The sequence below is a fragment of the Megascapheus bottae genome, chromosome 18 (assembly GCF_031878675.1).
Source record: "Megascapheus bottae isolate mThoBot1 chromosome 18, mThoBot2.hap1, whole genome shotgun sequence".
Lineage (NCBI taxonomy): Eukaryota > Metazoa > Chordata > Mammalia > Rodentia > Geomyidae > Megascapheus > Megascapheus bottae.
The window spans coordinates 29,503,743-29,518,197 of NC_143526.1; the positions used below are offsets into that span (position 1 = coordinate 29,503,743).

At 58.7% G+C, this 14,455-nt stretch overlaps 1 protein-coding gene across 1 annotated transcript in view; it reads right to left on the reverse strand.

Annotated features, from left to right (window-relative positions):
• The window catches only part of Nol4l (nucleolar protein 4 like), a 115,965-nt gene extending 106,219 nt beyond the window's left edge, over nt 1-9,746 (reverse strand). The window contains exon 1 of the mRNA XM_090352165.1: nt 9,426-9,746. Within this exon, the coding sequence (XP_090208291.1) occupies nt 9,426-9,746 (321 nt within the window). The remainder of the gene's footprint in view (nt 1-9,425) is intronic.
• Between the last annotated feature and the right edge of the window lie 4,709 nt (nt 9,747-14,455).

The following is a 14,455-nucleotide window of genomic DNA, read 5'->3' on the forward strand; positions in this document are numbered from 1 at the left end:
AAGGAGGCAGGGGGTGAGAGCGGGCAAGTCACCTGCCTGGAACTACACAGTTCTAAAGCCAGGTCCGTCCATGGCCGCGTTGCCCTCTGGTCCTTCCCTACAGCTGCTCAGTCTGGTCAAGAACCCAGTGCCCAGGCAAGTCCCGGTGCGAGGCAAGAAACCGGAGTTTTGAGTGGCTACCTGGCCACGTGCCAGTAGAGGCTATACCGTGGTTTGTGCACCTGTAGAATGGGGTCACAACAGTGCCGGTGGGTGGCTGAGGACTGTAAGATTGTGGATGCTGTGTGCTCCTGGTGGCACCCTCATAGGATGTCTTGAGATAAGACGGGGACATTTGTCTCCTACTGTGACATCCAGTCAGGCTGGGCCTGCAGCAGGAAGGGCTCCTGTCTCCTCAAGGGCTCCTCATCCTGGGATGCCGAGAAGAGGATGAGTCATCCATCCACTCAAGCCGACTTCCCAGGAGGCCCTCACGGTCCCAGCCCCTCGGAAGTTCCAGGCTGGATGGGAGCCCTGGACACGTGGTGGTTCCCAAGCTGGCCCACCAAGGTCTGAATCTCCAGATCTGTTTCTTGATCTCTAACCCCCACCACTGTGGCCCTGGAGACACTTCTTGGGTTTGGCCCATGAATTCTCACCCTCAGCTTCTTCTATCCCGGGTCTATCAGGCCAGAATTGCCTGGTTTCCTCCCCTCCTTCCACTCTCGATGCCTGGGGCCTGCGGTCACCCAAATCCAACTGCTTCACCTCTTGCCCTGTGAGGAGGCCCTCCCTCTCTCACTTTCCACTCCCCAAAGCCCATCCCCCTCTGGCCACAGAACCCCACAGTTCCTTCTAGAACTTCATCTAACCTTACCCCCCCCCCCACACACACACACACATACACACGCTCAAATGACTTTCCAGGCCCTTCTCTTCCATCTGGGCCCAGCCAGGACATTGTCCCCTCCCCGCCCCACAATGAAGCAGCTCTCAAACTGACTAGACCACTTGCCCATCCCTACTCCCCCTACCCCTCACCCCCCCTCCGACCTGCTCAACAGGAAAGTGGCTACATCCTAACAGGCCCACACCCACCCGGCTACAATTAGTGCCACCCCAGGGGTGAGCGTTATGTCACTGTGGTCCGTTTTCACTAAAAAGATGCTTCTGAACTCAGGGTCCAGTTCATCGAGGACCTTCCAGACCCTCTAAGGAAGAGAGTTTGGGCCTGAGTCTCCTGAGCCACTGAATAAACAACAGACAGCCAGTTCTCAGTCTCTGGCTCTAAGGCACCTATCTTTAGGAGAACACAGAACTGGTAAAATGTATCTCCTACCCAGAGCTGATAAAGAAGGAAAAATTAAGTAGAAAGAGAGATGCCAGAGATAGGATCTAAGGGATCAAGATGGGCCTGACTGGTGATCAAGGAGGCCTCTCTGAGGAGGTGACACAAGCAAACACTGAAGGAAAAGGAGCTGTCCCTGCAAAGAACTGAGGAGAAAGCTATCAGTTGGGGGAAGAGGTAGTGCAAGGGTCCTGGGGGCAAGACTGTGTTTGCGGAATGGCAAAGATATCAGTGTGTGGGCACGGCCAGATGAGTGAGGGAAAGTGGAAGGTGGTAAGGGCAGCCGATCCAGGTTGAGCGGGGGTTTTGTCAGACTCAGGGAAGGCTCTGGCTTGGAGTCTAAGAATGTCTTAGAGCACTTTTTTTTTTTTTTTTAGCAGAAAAGGTTGGGGGAATCTGTTTGCTTTTTGCAAACAGATTTTTGCAAAAAGATTTTGCAAAGTCTCTGCAGGCTGTTTGGACAAACAAGGAACTCTAGGGCAGAGTGGACCCAGCAGCACAGTGGAAGGCTTCTGCCCCTCCCAGCTGGGATAGAGGCAGTAACAGGGAGCAGTGGTAAGGTGCCAGCCATGCTCTGAAGGGAGCATCAGCAGGATTTGTAAAAGGGTTGCATGTGGGGGAGAGGAGGTAAAAGTGCAAGTGCCTCCCAGATGTGGCCCAGAGGGAGGTAGCAGGAGGAGGAGCAGAGCAGGGGCAAGTGAAAGTAAGACAGTGAGGGAGGAGACAAATGAGTGGGTTGCCTGAGTTTTGCACTGGCTTCAGCTGCCATTCACCTTCAGTAAGTCGTTCTGCTCTGCCTCAGTTTCCCTATCTGCAGTGGAAGAACGTCATGTCTCAAGGTAGCCAAGAGGATTGAAGGATGGGGGGAGGAATGTATCCCCATTGCTCTTCTCCCTCCCCCCCAACATAGCCCAGGTCAGACCTACAGCCACAGGTGAAATGAGATGAGTGGGGATGGGCAAGAAGGGGCATCTGCCTCCCCCAACCTTTTTGGAGCTCTGGAAAGCTTTAGGAGGGTACCCGCCCCCCCCCCCGCCGCCATGGATAGGATACCGTGATCCTGAGAGTAGGTGGGCTGTGATCCTGAGAGTGGGTTGGCACGAGAGCTAGGCGCTCCCGCTGTCACCCTCCCCAGATGCCTGCACTGCTCAAGGCTGTGGTCAGGCAGTCCGGGAAGCTCAGCCTTGCCTCTTACTCCCTGTAGGACTTGGGGAAGTTCCCTGCTGCTCTGAGACAGTTCCTTATCACCCTGGCCCAAGTAATGAAATAAACTGGACATGGGTGTGACTTGAATGATTGCGAGACCTGATTAGACCTTCAACAGAGGGACTAGATTTAGTTCTCCCATGATCAAAACTCAGGGTCTCTGCCAGGGGAGCTGGGCAGGGTGCATGTGTGAGGGACTCCATTCACTCAGGGCCTCTGGCCTACTCCCAGATCCCTCCCGAGCACCAGGCAGAGACTCAGACCCAAGTGCCCACTGGGTTCATCAAACTTCCCAGGCCCCAGGGGCACCGAAGATCAGAAGTGACTCGGACACAATTCTCTCAGGAACCAAACATAGCTGCTGCCTGCTATGAGCCAGAAACATGGCTCTATGCTTCATCTCTACACATCTTCCACATCATTTATCATCATCCCACTTTGGGGATGAGAAAAGGGAGGCTCTGTAAGATCCCATAGCAGCTAACACCTCCTAAGATGTGTTGCATCTTGGGAACTCTGCATGCTTACAACATTAACTCAGGCTGGGAATTTAGCCTAGTGGTAGAGTGCTTGCCTAGCACGAAGACCTGGGTTCAATTCTTCAGTACCACATACTTAGAAAAAACCACAAGTGGTGCTGTGGCTCAAGTGGTAGAACTCTAGCCTTGAGAAAGCCCAAGGACAGTGCTCAGGCCCTGACTTCAAGCTCCAGGACAGAAAACAAAAAAACATTAACACATCACACACTATGAGGAGATAGGATTTCTGTCCATTTTACTGATGAGAAAATTAAGGCCAAATTGAGACCAAGGACAGAACTGGGGTTCAGACTCAGGGCATTGTAACTGGAAAGCCTGGCCTCTGCATCCCCCCTCTGGGTCAGAATTAAGAGTCCTTATTCTAATGAGCCGCCAGCCTTGGCAGGCTGCAGCCAGCATCCTTCTGTTTCTTTGCCTGCTTTGGGGCTCAGGGGTCAGGCACGGCTTTGACACCAGTTAACAGAAGCTTGTAACTTCACCATTATTGTCAAACGACAGCACAGCCTTCTCCAGTTTGCCAGGAAGTGGCGCTTTGGAGCCTGTTTTCCAGATGAGGAAGCTAAGACTCCTGGGGCTGGCAGGGTATTCCCACCTCCCTTCACCCTGCAAAGAAGGGATGGAGCTGGGATTTCCAAGGTCATGGTCTCTTCATCTCAAGTTCAGAACTCCCCCCAACCACCACCAGGGCACCCCTCCCCTCCCCTTCCCATCCTCTGCCCATGCTTGGCTTTGGGCTTCCTGATGTATGGGAGAAGGGGGTCTCCATCATGGAAACATGGCCCCACCTCTTCTGCCCACTTCCTGGTATGCACTCAGCCTCCTCCAGTCACAAAACCCCAGGGGTGGCCTGGGCCACGGCAGCCACTTGAGCTAACCTGGCTGTGACAAAGGATACACCATCAGTATCACACAGCCAGCCAGGGCTTTCAATCAGAGCCTTGCACACATGTGCCTGAATAGTCACACCCGTGGTCTGCCAACACCGCCCCCAGGTGCTCCCACATCTGCCGACACAGCCGCTTCCAACCACGCACAACCACAGCACACTGGCCCCCTCCCGTCATGCAAGCATACACACCCTGCCCCGGGACACATTCACACTAGCTAGCACTCCCAGCGTGCACACAGGCAGGCAGGCTCTCTCACCCACACCCACTCAGAGCTATGCACACCTCAGGCACACACATGGTCTGCCCTGTGGGCACACACCACTGAGCACAATCCTCAATCAACTGCACAGCCTTAAGGTAAGAGCTGGCTTGGAGAAGCTCAGGTTTGCCAGAGGCATTCGACCTTTGTCGTGGACAGCCTCAGACACAGACACCCACCCTCCTCCCAGGATCCCAGATGGGCCTCTTGGCCTTCTAGCTACTCAGGGACAGAAAAGCAGCTGGCAGGGCCATAGCAGAGAGGACACTCGTACCAGACAGATCTTAGCCAAGGAAGAAAAGTGCATGCTGTCCCCACACCCCAGCAGAGTGACCCTGGAGCCAGAACAGAGGTCCTAGAAGATACACTATGACTGTCCGACATCACCTGGGTTCCAAAACGCAGCTCAGTCCCCAGAACCATATCCCCCGAATTATGGATGATTAATTAACAAGTCCTCCTTTTACCATTCAAGAGAATTCTAAATGGAGCCTATGTGAGACATGGCTGTCAACCTCCCCAAACTCCCCTGGGACCCAAGACAACAGGCCTCCTTCTCCGCCACCCCATGCCTGTCCTAGTGAGCTCCAGGGAAGCCCCAGACATTTTACACAGCCCCAGGCACTGGCCTATGATCACAGACATCTTGACCATAGAGGTTCTTGGAAACTAATTCAGATTGAAGTGTAATGGACTGAAATTTCGTCACAAAGGACCTATACTTTCAAATTGGATCAAGTTGTAAGACACTTCAGGGTCAGAAGGACCTGTGTATAAGACAGCACGCACTAGGGGCCCACCCCTGTCGGTGGGGTGGCATTGGGGAATTTGTGGCAATCATCACAGTACACTGGCCTCTGGACTACTTTAAGAATACCATGAATGAGGCATAGCAGTAGCCAGTAGCACAGGGTTAGTTAGGCACAGGGTAACTCAGAATCTGAGTTGATCCTGTTTCGATCATTTGAAGAAAACCAGGATGTACTGAGGTGTTCAACAGAAGGTCAAGGCACGTATCACCCACAGTGCTAAGTCAGAGGCCCTTTTCTGCCCAGACCAGCGGCCGCAGGTGCCAACGCTTTACACAAAAGCTCTAGGGAGAAAGACTTAGGACTGTGAAAACGCTTTCCACTAAATGAACGCTGTCCGCAAACTGAGAAAAGACCACCATTAGTCAATTTGGCCAGTGGAACACCTGGGGTCCAGCTCTCGGAGCCTGGTGTTGACAGTGGAGTTTGGTAATCACAGAATGTCCCATGAGGAATGGGACTCTCATGGTGGGATTCCGGGCATGCAAGGGGCTAGACAGAGGTCTGTGTTCCAAGAGTAGCTTCTCCACCAGGGGATGCTGCCCCTCCCTGCAGGTCTCCTTTTTCCCCTCTGGAAGATGGTTCCACTGAGCTGTGTCCATCTTTCTCCAGAAGGTTTTGGGGTTCTCTGGTCCTAGAAACTGACTGCAGGCCAAGCATTCTCTTCCACTGGAAATCTATCACCCTTGTAGGCCCCAAGAATGACCCCATCTGAAAGCAGGGTGCCATAAGAGGGCCGGCTTTGCTAATGACTTACAAGGGAATTGGTGTTGTGGGGGGGGGGGGTGTCACTCTTCCAAAGGATTCACTACCCTTGAATGGCAGCCTACAGTGGCTGGAGCAAGTCAAATACAAGAAATAATAAATCCTAACCATGGCTTTGCCCAGCCAGAAACGCGGCTGGCTCTTGTCCTAAAAAGATCTTATCCCCATGAGGCTGGGTGGAGGACTCCGCCCTCCCCACTGGGCCTTGGGCCTACACCTTCTACTTCCTGTGACAACCTGCAAAACCAAAGCCCTGGTGCACCCCCAGCCCAGGCTTCCCTCCACATCCAGCCCCACCCCCTCGTGGGCCCCAGCTGCAGGAGGGCCCTGCACAGTGTAATTCCCTTTGCCCAGCTCTCCACCCTGGCCCGTCCGGACAGATTAAGTCTTTGTCACACACACCCAGAAAAGCTCAGGGCCAGATGGGACAGGACAAGTGGTGTCAGATCATCGACCCGCAGCCGGCCAGGATCTGGGGAAGGGCCCCTGACCACAGCCCTGCATATGGCTATGGGGGGAGGAAAGGGGGCCCAGGGCAGGGGCTGCCAGAGAGCAACAAGGAAGAGAGATGACACACTATGGCCTTACCCTTGGGACTGAGGCCATACAGGGGCTCTCTGCTGTTGCTGCTGCTGCTGCTGCGGAGTGACCCAACTCCCAGGCCCCTCTTCCTTGACATTTTTGCCTGCTTGCCTTCTCTGGAAGCCTCCAGAAGCTTTATCACGTCCTCAGCCATGCTCACTACCCACACCAGCTCAGTGCCCTAGGAGCAAGGGCTGAGTCCCACCCATCCCAATTGCCCAGGGCTCAGAGTTATGAGGCTTGCAGGTACCAAACAAATGCCTTGGACAAATGATTATGATTTGATGACCTTCACAAAAAACCCACCCAGGACAAAATGACAGGATCTTTCCCAAACAGCCCCAAAGGCAGTGACAACTTTAGTGTGTGTGTGTGTGTGTGTGTGTGTGTGTGTGTAGGTCAATGAAAGCAAAGGATATCTTTTGTACCTTTCAAAAAAGGTCCCATTCAGTCCCAGCCAGGGAAAGGCCATGGCTGCCCCAGAATTCCCTGCAGGATTTCTTCCTCTTAGACCAGTGAAAAGGAAAATGGGAATATAAAAATAATAATGGAACCCAGGAAGGCAACGGGGGTGGCAACACTCAGGGCATCTCCTGTGGCTGGCTCCGGCTGGCCAGGAGAGTGGCAGGTAACGGGCTCTCTGGGGACTGGCAGACCGGGTCAGGCTGGCATGGAGCTCCAAGAGAGGAATGTCACAGGAGGGCAAGTCTGTTGTGTTTGCTGTCCTCCTGGAAGCCTGGACTGGGAGGTCTAGGTCCCCATTCTTTGCCTCCTAGGCATGAGGTCCCTGGGGGTTTATCATTGGTCTAAGAGGCAGGGTGGAAGCCTCTGAAGTCCCTGCTGCCAGAGGTGGGCAGGGAGGGTCTAAGGGGGCTTGGTACCCAGTTCTTGCCTGTGGTCTGGATGGGAGCACTTCTCTGTCTTGACAGTGATGCAGAGGACAGACTAACTGCCTCGCCATGCCCACCGCCTTGGAGAGAGCTATGAGCCAGTAAGCTAGCTGCCAGGTGTGGGTGTCACCTCCAACTCCAGTGGTGCGTGGATTAGAGGCTCCTGCCTCAGACTAGGAAAAAGGCTGGATTGTGATTCTCAGGTGCCGGGAAGAGATGACCAGAAAGAGGGGTGGGGCAGGACACTGACCTGGGAAGCCCTGTGGGCAGAGGGCACTGATCCAGGGTACGGGCACAGACTCAGCCAACCATTTGGTGGGTCAGTGACTGGGAAAAGCCATCTTCAGGCGGAGCTCTAGCCCAAGATGGAGAAAAGCGAAGCCGGGTACCAAACTACTAGGCTGGGGAGGGCTGACCTAGGCTGGGAAGGCCATGGCTCCTACTCCCCAAGTGGGCAGTGATTTGGCTAAGGGGAGGGTCTTGGACTCAGGAGGGGGGGGACAATGACCCGGACCCCCTGGGTTTGGGGGGGAAACCTCTGATTTCCAGAGAGGGTCTCCAACTCTCGCCGGAGGGGCGCACCCCAAGGTTCCTCCCGCTCCGGGAACCCGGCCGGGCGGGCGCGTCCCTCGGCCTTGCCCCGGCTCCTCGGCCGGGCGGCGGGCCGGAGGCGGCCGCGGCGCAGATGGGCGGCTGGCGGCCGCGGCGCGGTTATCGGCGCTCCTCGCAGATGGGCCGCCCGCCCGCCCTCCGCGCTCGCGGCGCCCCGCTCCCCGCGGCCTGCAGCCCCGTCCCCCGGGCGAGGGCGGGAGGCGCCTCCGGATCGGCTCCCCCGCTCCCGCCCCCCTCCCCGGCGGCCCCCTCGCCCCGCGGGCCCGGCCCGGGCGGCCGCCGGCGGGGAGGGGGAGGGGACAAGTGCACTTTTCGTAACGACCGAATCAATTGTGTGTGAAGAGCCCGCTCCGGCCGGGGACGGGGCTGAGCGCGGGGCGGGCGGGCCGGACGGGGGAGGAGCGCAGGGGAGAGCGGGGGTAGAGGGAGGAGGGAGGCCGGCGCGGGGCGGCCCGGCTCTCGCGCTCCGGTCGGGCGAGGCCAGGGAGGGACTGGGGGGGGGGCACCGGGGGCGGGAAGGGAGGGCACCCAGGCCGGGCCAGACCGGGGGTGGGACGCACCGGAGAGGGTCTCCGCGACGGAAAGTTCAAAGCTCTGCAGCGCCCCGGGAGCGGCCGCCCCCCTCCGGCCCCCACCCTCTGCAGAACAATAAGGTCCCGGCGGGGAGCCGCGGGGCCCGCGCCGCACGCCCTCTCCAGGGCGCCCCGGGCCGGAGGGGACGCCCCCGCCCGGCCGCCGGCCTCTCTCCCTCCCGCCGGCTGCGGCTCCCCGCCCCCCTCCCCGAGCCTCCCCACCCGGACCCGGCCGGCCCCGGGGACGGGGGAGGGGAGAGGATGGATAGGTCAGGCCGCCCCCGTCCCGAGGAGGGGGGCGGAGGGGCGCCCCACCCACCCGCGGGAGGCCGCTCCTGCGCCAGGCTGCGGCTCCGGCCGCCCCTCCCCGGGCCAGCGCCGGGTGGGGTCGGGGCGACGGTGCCCGGGCTGGCCCCCTCCCCAGGCGCTGCGAGGCCGCGCGGACTCCCGGTCCCGTGGCTGCCCCTGGCTCCCCACCCCCGCGGCACCACCCTGCACACACACGCGCGCACGCACACACACACGCGCGCACACACACACACACACACACACACACACACACACACACACACCGCCCAGCCGGCCGGGGGCGGGAGCGCAAGGCGCCCGGGACAGGCAGCCCCGGGGCGGGCGGGTGGGGAGGGGGGGTGGCTCCGGCTCCGGAGCAGCCGCCTGCTGGCGGGGGGGAGGGGACGGGAGGACGGAACACGCCGGGGTGAGCAGCCCGGGACAGCCCGCCCGACCCCGCCACGGCTCCGGGCAGCGGCGCAGAGGGGGGGGGGCAGGGACGCCCCAAACCCGCTGCGCTGCCCAGGCGGATCCGGGAGCCAGGGGATACGTGCACCTCAGGCAGGCGGGACACACGGACAACCTCGGCGACACACGTTCGGACACACATCCACACCCCCGCCCCGCCCCGCCCCCGCCCGAGCCCCGCCGCGGGACCGGCCCGTGGCCGCCGCGCGCGCACTCACCGAGCCCGTCTTGACCGGCACATACACCACTTGGCCCATCTTGGGTTCCCGGCCGCTGCCCAGGCGGAAGCCCTTGGAGCGCACCCAGAACTGGAACTTGCCTTTCTCGCCGGCCGCCGGGCCGCTGCCCGCGCCGGTCCCGCCACCGCCCTGCAGGACCTCGGCGATCCGCTGGTATTTGCTGCGTGTCACCGTCTTGGTTTTGGCCGAGTCGCCGTAGGTGCGCAGGCACCAGTCCCGGAACTGGCGGCCCAGCTCCGAGTCCCCGGGGCTGCGCTCGCGCTCCCAGCCCCCGCGCAGCAGCAGCGTCGGCTTCGGCATCCTCCCGCCGCGCCCGGCGCCCTCGGGGGCGGGCCGGCCACCGGGCCGCCCGGTGCTGAGACGGGGTTGGGCCGGGCCCGGCCGGGCTGAGCCGGGGCGCGCCGCGGCCCGGGCTGTCCCGCGGGGTGGCTCCGGCGCAGCGGCTCGGATGGGCGCGGGCGGCGGCCGGGCGCGCGGGGCTGCGGCGCGCTCTGTCCTGCTCGGGCGGCGGCGGCGGCGGCGGCGGCGGCGGCGGCGGCGGCGGCGGCGGCGGCTCCGGCTCGCCTCCTGCTCCGCCTCCTCCTCCCCCCGGCCGGGATGCAGGAGCGATGGAGGCAGCTCCGGGCCCGGAGGTGCAGAGGGGGCGGGCCGCCCCGCGGGCGGCCGGGGGAGGCGGGAGGCGGGGAGCGGCCCCGGGCACGGGGAGCGAGACCGGGCCTGGGCGCGGGCGGTAGCGGTGGCTGTCAGTTTGCGCGGCTCATCCTGCTCCAGCTCGGGCTCAGGCTCCCGCTGCCGCTGCTCTTCCTCCTCCTCCTCTTCCTCCTCCTCCTCCTCCTCCCGCGCCCGCCTCCACCACGCCGCGGGATCCCACCTGTTAGAGCGGCGCAGCCTGCGCCGCCGCCCGCCCCCCCTCTTCCCTCCCTCCCTCCTCCTCTCCCTCCCTCCCGTGCCCGCGCGCCCGGCACAGCCCCCGCCCGACCCGGCCCCTGGGGGCACGGGGGCCTCAGCACCCGCAGCAGCCGCAGGCGGCCCAGCGGCGGCCCGGGGACGGCGGCCCCTCCGGCCGGCCCAGCCCAGTCCCTGGCAGGCCGGGCTCCGCCGGGACCAGCTGCCCAGCGGGGGAGCAGGCACCAAGCCCCGCGCCGCCGACGGCGCCCCCGCCTCCCCGGGGCGCCCCGTCGGATTCAGCCCAGCCCAGAGGATATGGGGCAGACACCGACGGCCCCATCTCCTTCACATCGGCCCCGCGTCAGAAGGGCTGGGCCGCTCCCCTGCCCGGGAGCCCCCAGACGGCCGCCCTTCGGGGGCCCCCATACTTCCTCTCCTTGGCCTCACCCTGAAGGTCCCGAAGTTTGGGCCGACCTCGCCGTGGGGCAGCCCCGGGCCGCAGGGACGCGGCACTCGGGGACCCGGGACTCCGGCCCTCCCGGAGCTCCGCGCTGCCAGCCCCGCTGTGCTTCAGAAGACCTTGACACACCCACAGAGGCGTCCGGGCCGCGCGGCCTTCCCGGGCGCACCGTGGCCTAGAATCTGCGGCTGAATAGACTTAGGTGACCTCACACCCCCTCTTACCCGGGCAGACCTGACCTCCCCTTAAGGACAGTGGCAACATACATAAAGTCACAGGCTAATTGCCCCAGGATTTCTGCCCTCATGAAGAACTGCTGCCCTCTCCCTCTGCCTGCTGTATCCTGGGCTTCGTTCCTGTGTCCCCCACTACTCTTGCAGACAAATCACCACCCAAGAGCTGAACCCCAGACCTTGGTCCTTGCCGGTCCCTTTTCTGCCTAGCAACTACTGGCTTCCCATCCCAAAGTCTACCATGCCATGTCTGGTGGTGCTGGGGACAGGGACGTCCCTGTTTCACAGATGGAGGCCTGGGGCTTGGAGAGGTAGCCTGACCTGCCCAAGGTCATGGGAATTGAGGAGTGGGTTTTGGCTCAGTTCTGTCTGGTACCTGCTACCATATCACCCCTCCACCCCTGCTGGGAGAGAGCCCAACACTGCAATATCTGGTTTGCTTTCTCCCCCTCCCCCTCCCCAGACAGGGAGCCCCAGATGCTCAAGGCCAAATCTGACTCATCCCTGCATTGCCAGACCCCATCTCAACACCTGGCACACAGTAGGTGCCAATAAATTCTGGAAGAACCTAAGAGGTCTTCCAAGTCCCCACCTCTCTGCATTTCACATAGGAGATTATTTTTAGATAATTTACATTTCCATGTTACTTTATATACACCAACAACTCCACAGTCATTTTTCCTCTTTATCTTAACAAGAGCTCTTTTTGGATCTATGTGGCCATACCCACTTTGAAGAGGGGACCACTGGGAACTGGATGGGGTGGCACACAGTTGTAAATCCCAGAGACTTGGGATGCTGAGGCAGCAGAATTGGAAGTTCAAGGCCGGCTTCAGCTACAGATGGAGGGAAAGGCCAACCTGGACTACATAGTGAAACACTGAAAAAAAGAGGGGGTGGCCACTGTTGGGGGGGGGCTCTGTGGGAAGGTTGCATCCACAGACTATTTGCCCCTGGGACACAGGCTTCCTGTGATTTGAAAACCCATGCTGTTTTCTCTCCTCTGTATAATTACTCTCCACCTGATCCCTTCCTGAGAGCAAAGGTGTGCCAGCCAGGCAGTGCTAATAATCATTTTGAGCAAGGGTACCCTGTTACCTCCATGATGGGGTCTCCAGGTGAACCCAGGTCTCGCTCAGTTCCAACACCTCTTCAATAACCACTAGGCAAAACCATCTCCATTCCCCAGCTCTTTACGTGCCTTTGGGAGCCACAGACCTGCTAGTCCATCTTGGACTGCATTCTGTAGTAGCAGAAGGTACTATTGTGGATAGTGAGAAGGACGCCGGCTTCAGGTGGAGTCAAGCGGACTTGGAATTGAATCTCACCACTACTTCCCATGGCATCCTTCCTGTTCTTAGATCCCACTTGCATGTCCCCGATGAATGAACCCATCACTCCTCCATTTGCTAGGTGATCTCAGACAGGTCATTAGACCCCTGCTTTATCTCTAGCATACACAGTATGATTCAGGATCATGTATGTGAGAGAAACTGGCATGTAATAAGAGCACAGTAAATGTCATTATCTCCTGCACAGGGGTTACAAAGTATTCAAGAAGATGAATGTTGCTGATACTTTTTTTTCTGGTGTATGTTTCATTCATTCATTCAACAAAGGTTAGTTGAGTAGTCATTCTGCAGTGAGTGTTAGGAATAGGATCCTGAGGTCCCCAAGGTCCTTGGTCTCCCAGAGCTCCCCCAGTGGTGGAGGAAAATAGCCATTGAGCAAAGCAGCTGTCAATCATCAGTTTGTAGAAAGGGCCAGAATGGGAATAGGGATTTAGAATAGCAACTAGTACATAGAAGGAGCTGACTTTCTTGGGGGAGGGGTTTTGGGGAAGCCCCCTCAGAGCAGGCAACACTTGAGCAATGACTTAAATGACAAATGCCTGGGGCTGGCCATGCTAGAATCTGAGCAAAGAGCATCCCAGGCAGAGGGCCAGCAAGGGCAAGAGCCTGAGGTGGGAAAGAAATAGCATTTTCCAGAAGCAAGGGTGAGGTGAGTGGGGGGAATTGGAAGGCAGGAGTGTTGAAGACAATGGGGGACACGTTGGAGTTGCATTCCCATCACTGCGGAAGGCATTTGGTGAGCATTATATAGGGTAGAGTCTGAGGCAGAGAAAGGAGGCGAGGGGTGTAGGTTCAAGGGTCTATGGTCAAAGCACTTGAAGACAGAGGCCTGGCTTCTCCTCCCAAGAGTCAGTCCACCTCAACCAGGCATACCCAGCCTTTTGTCCCTAGAGGTGCTGGGGACAGAGTGGAGGTGACTGAGCCAGGGAGTAAGAATGGTCTCTTGTAGCCTCTGCAAACAAAGATGCCCAGAGCTCTGTAATGTTCTTGTCAGGCATGCAGGGTAAGTGGGGCTAAGTTGCCCTACCATGCCCAGGTTTGAGGGCGGTGGGAGGTCATGGTCCTCCCAGCTGCTTCTCTCCCCCCTGCTTCCACATACTGATCAACGCGACAAAGCAGGCCGCCCTCGGGTGGAAGCCCACCAGATGCTCTGGGTTGTTTTCAACTCTTAGTGCAGATGTCCAGACCTCTGAGTTGGCATCCACTTCCAACACTGCCGGCAGTGTACAGGGTCACAGAGCTCAGCAGCAGGGTAAACTGAGTCCTACTGAAGGGAAGCAGATCAGGGACTCAGGGCAGAGATGATGCCTGGTTTTGCCTGGACTTGTTCTGATCACCCAATTTGTTGAATTCTGCCTAGCTCCAGATGAGTGAGAAGTCCCAAGCTGCCCATAGGAATTCCAGGTCTGGGGGACAAAGAAAGCAAAGTGACTCAGGTCCCCACACAGACTTGTCCTCCCAGAGCAGGGAAGGGCAGGCTTCTGTGGGGCTGTGGGAAGGACTGATTTCCTATGCCAGAGCCAGTGCCGCTTCCATCAAGCCCCTTGCCATGAGCACTGATGCATTTATCCACCCCCTACCCAGTCGTTGGGCACTGGCTGCTGTAGGCCTGCTCTATCTGAAAGGCTTCCTTAGGGCTATGGGGCAAAACTCAAATGCAGAATGCTTGCCTCATGTGGGCAAAAGCCTTGAGTTCAAACCCCAATGCCAGAAAAAAAAAAGAAAGTCATCCCAGGGGCTTGAACTCAGGGCCTGGGTACTGTCCCTAAGCTTTTTCACTCAAGGATAGCACTCTACAACTTTAAACCACAGCACCACTTCCAGTTTTGTTTTGTTTTTGGTGCTTAATTGAAGGTAAAGAGTCTTACAGAGTGGTACTATGGCACAAGTGGTAGAGCACTAGCCTTGAGAAAGCCCAAGGATAGTGCCCAGGCCCTGAATTCAAGCCCCAGGACTGTCACAAAAAAAGAAAGAAAGAACAGAGGGGGGGAGGGAAGAAAGAAAGAAAGAAAGAAAGAAAGAAAGAAAGAAAGAAAGAAAGAAAGAAAGAGAGAAAGAGAAAGAAAGAAAGAAAGA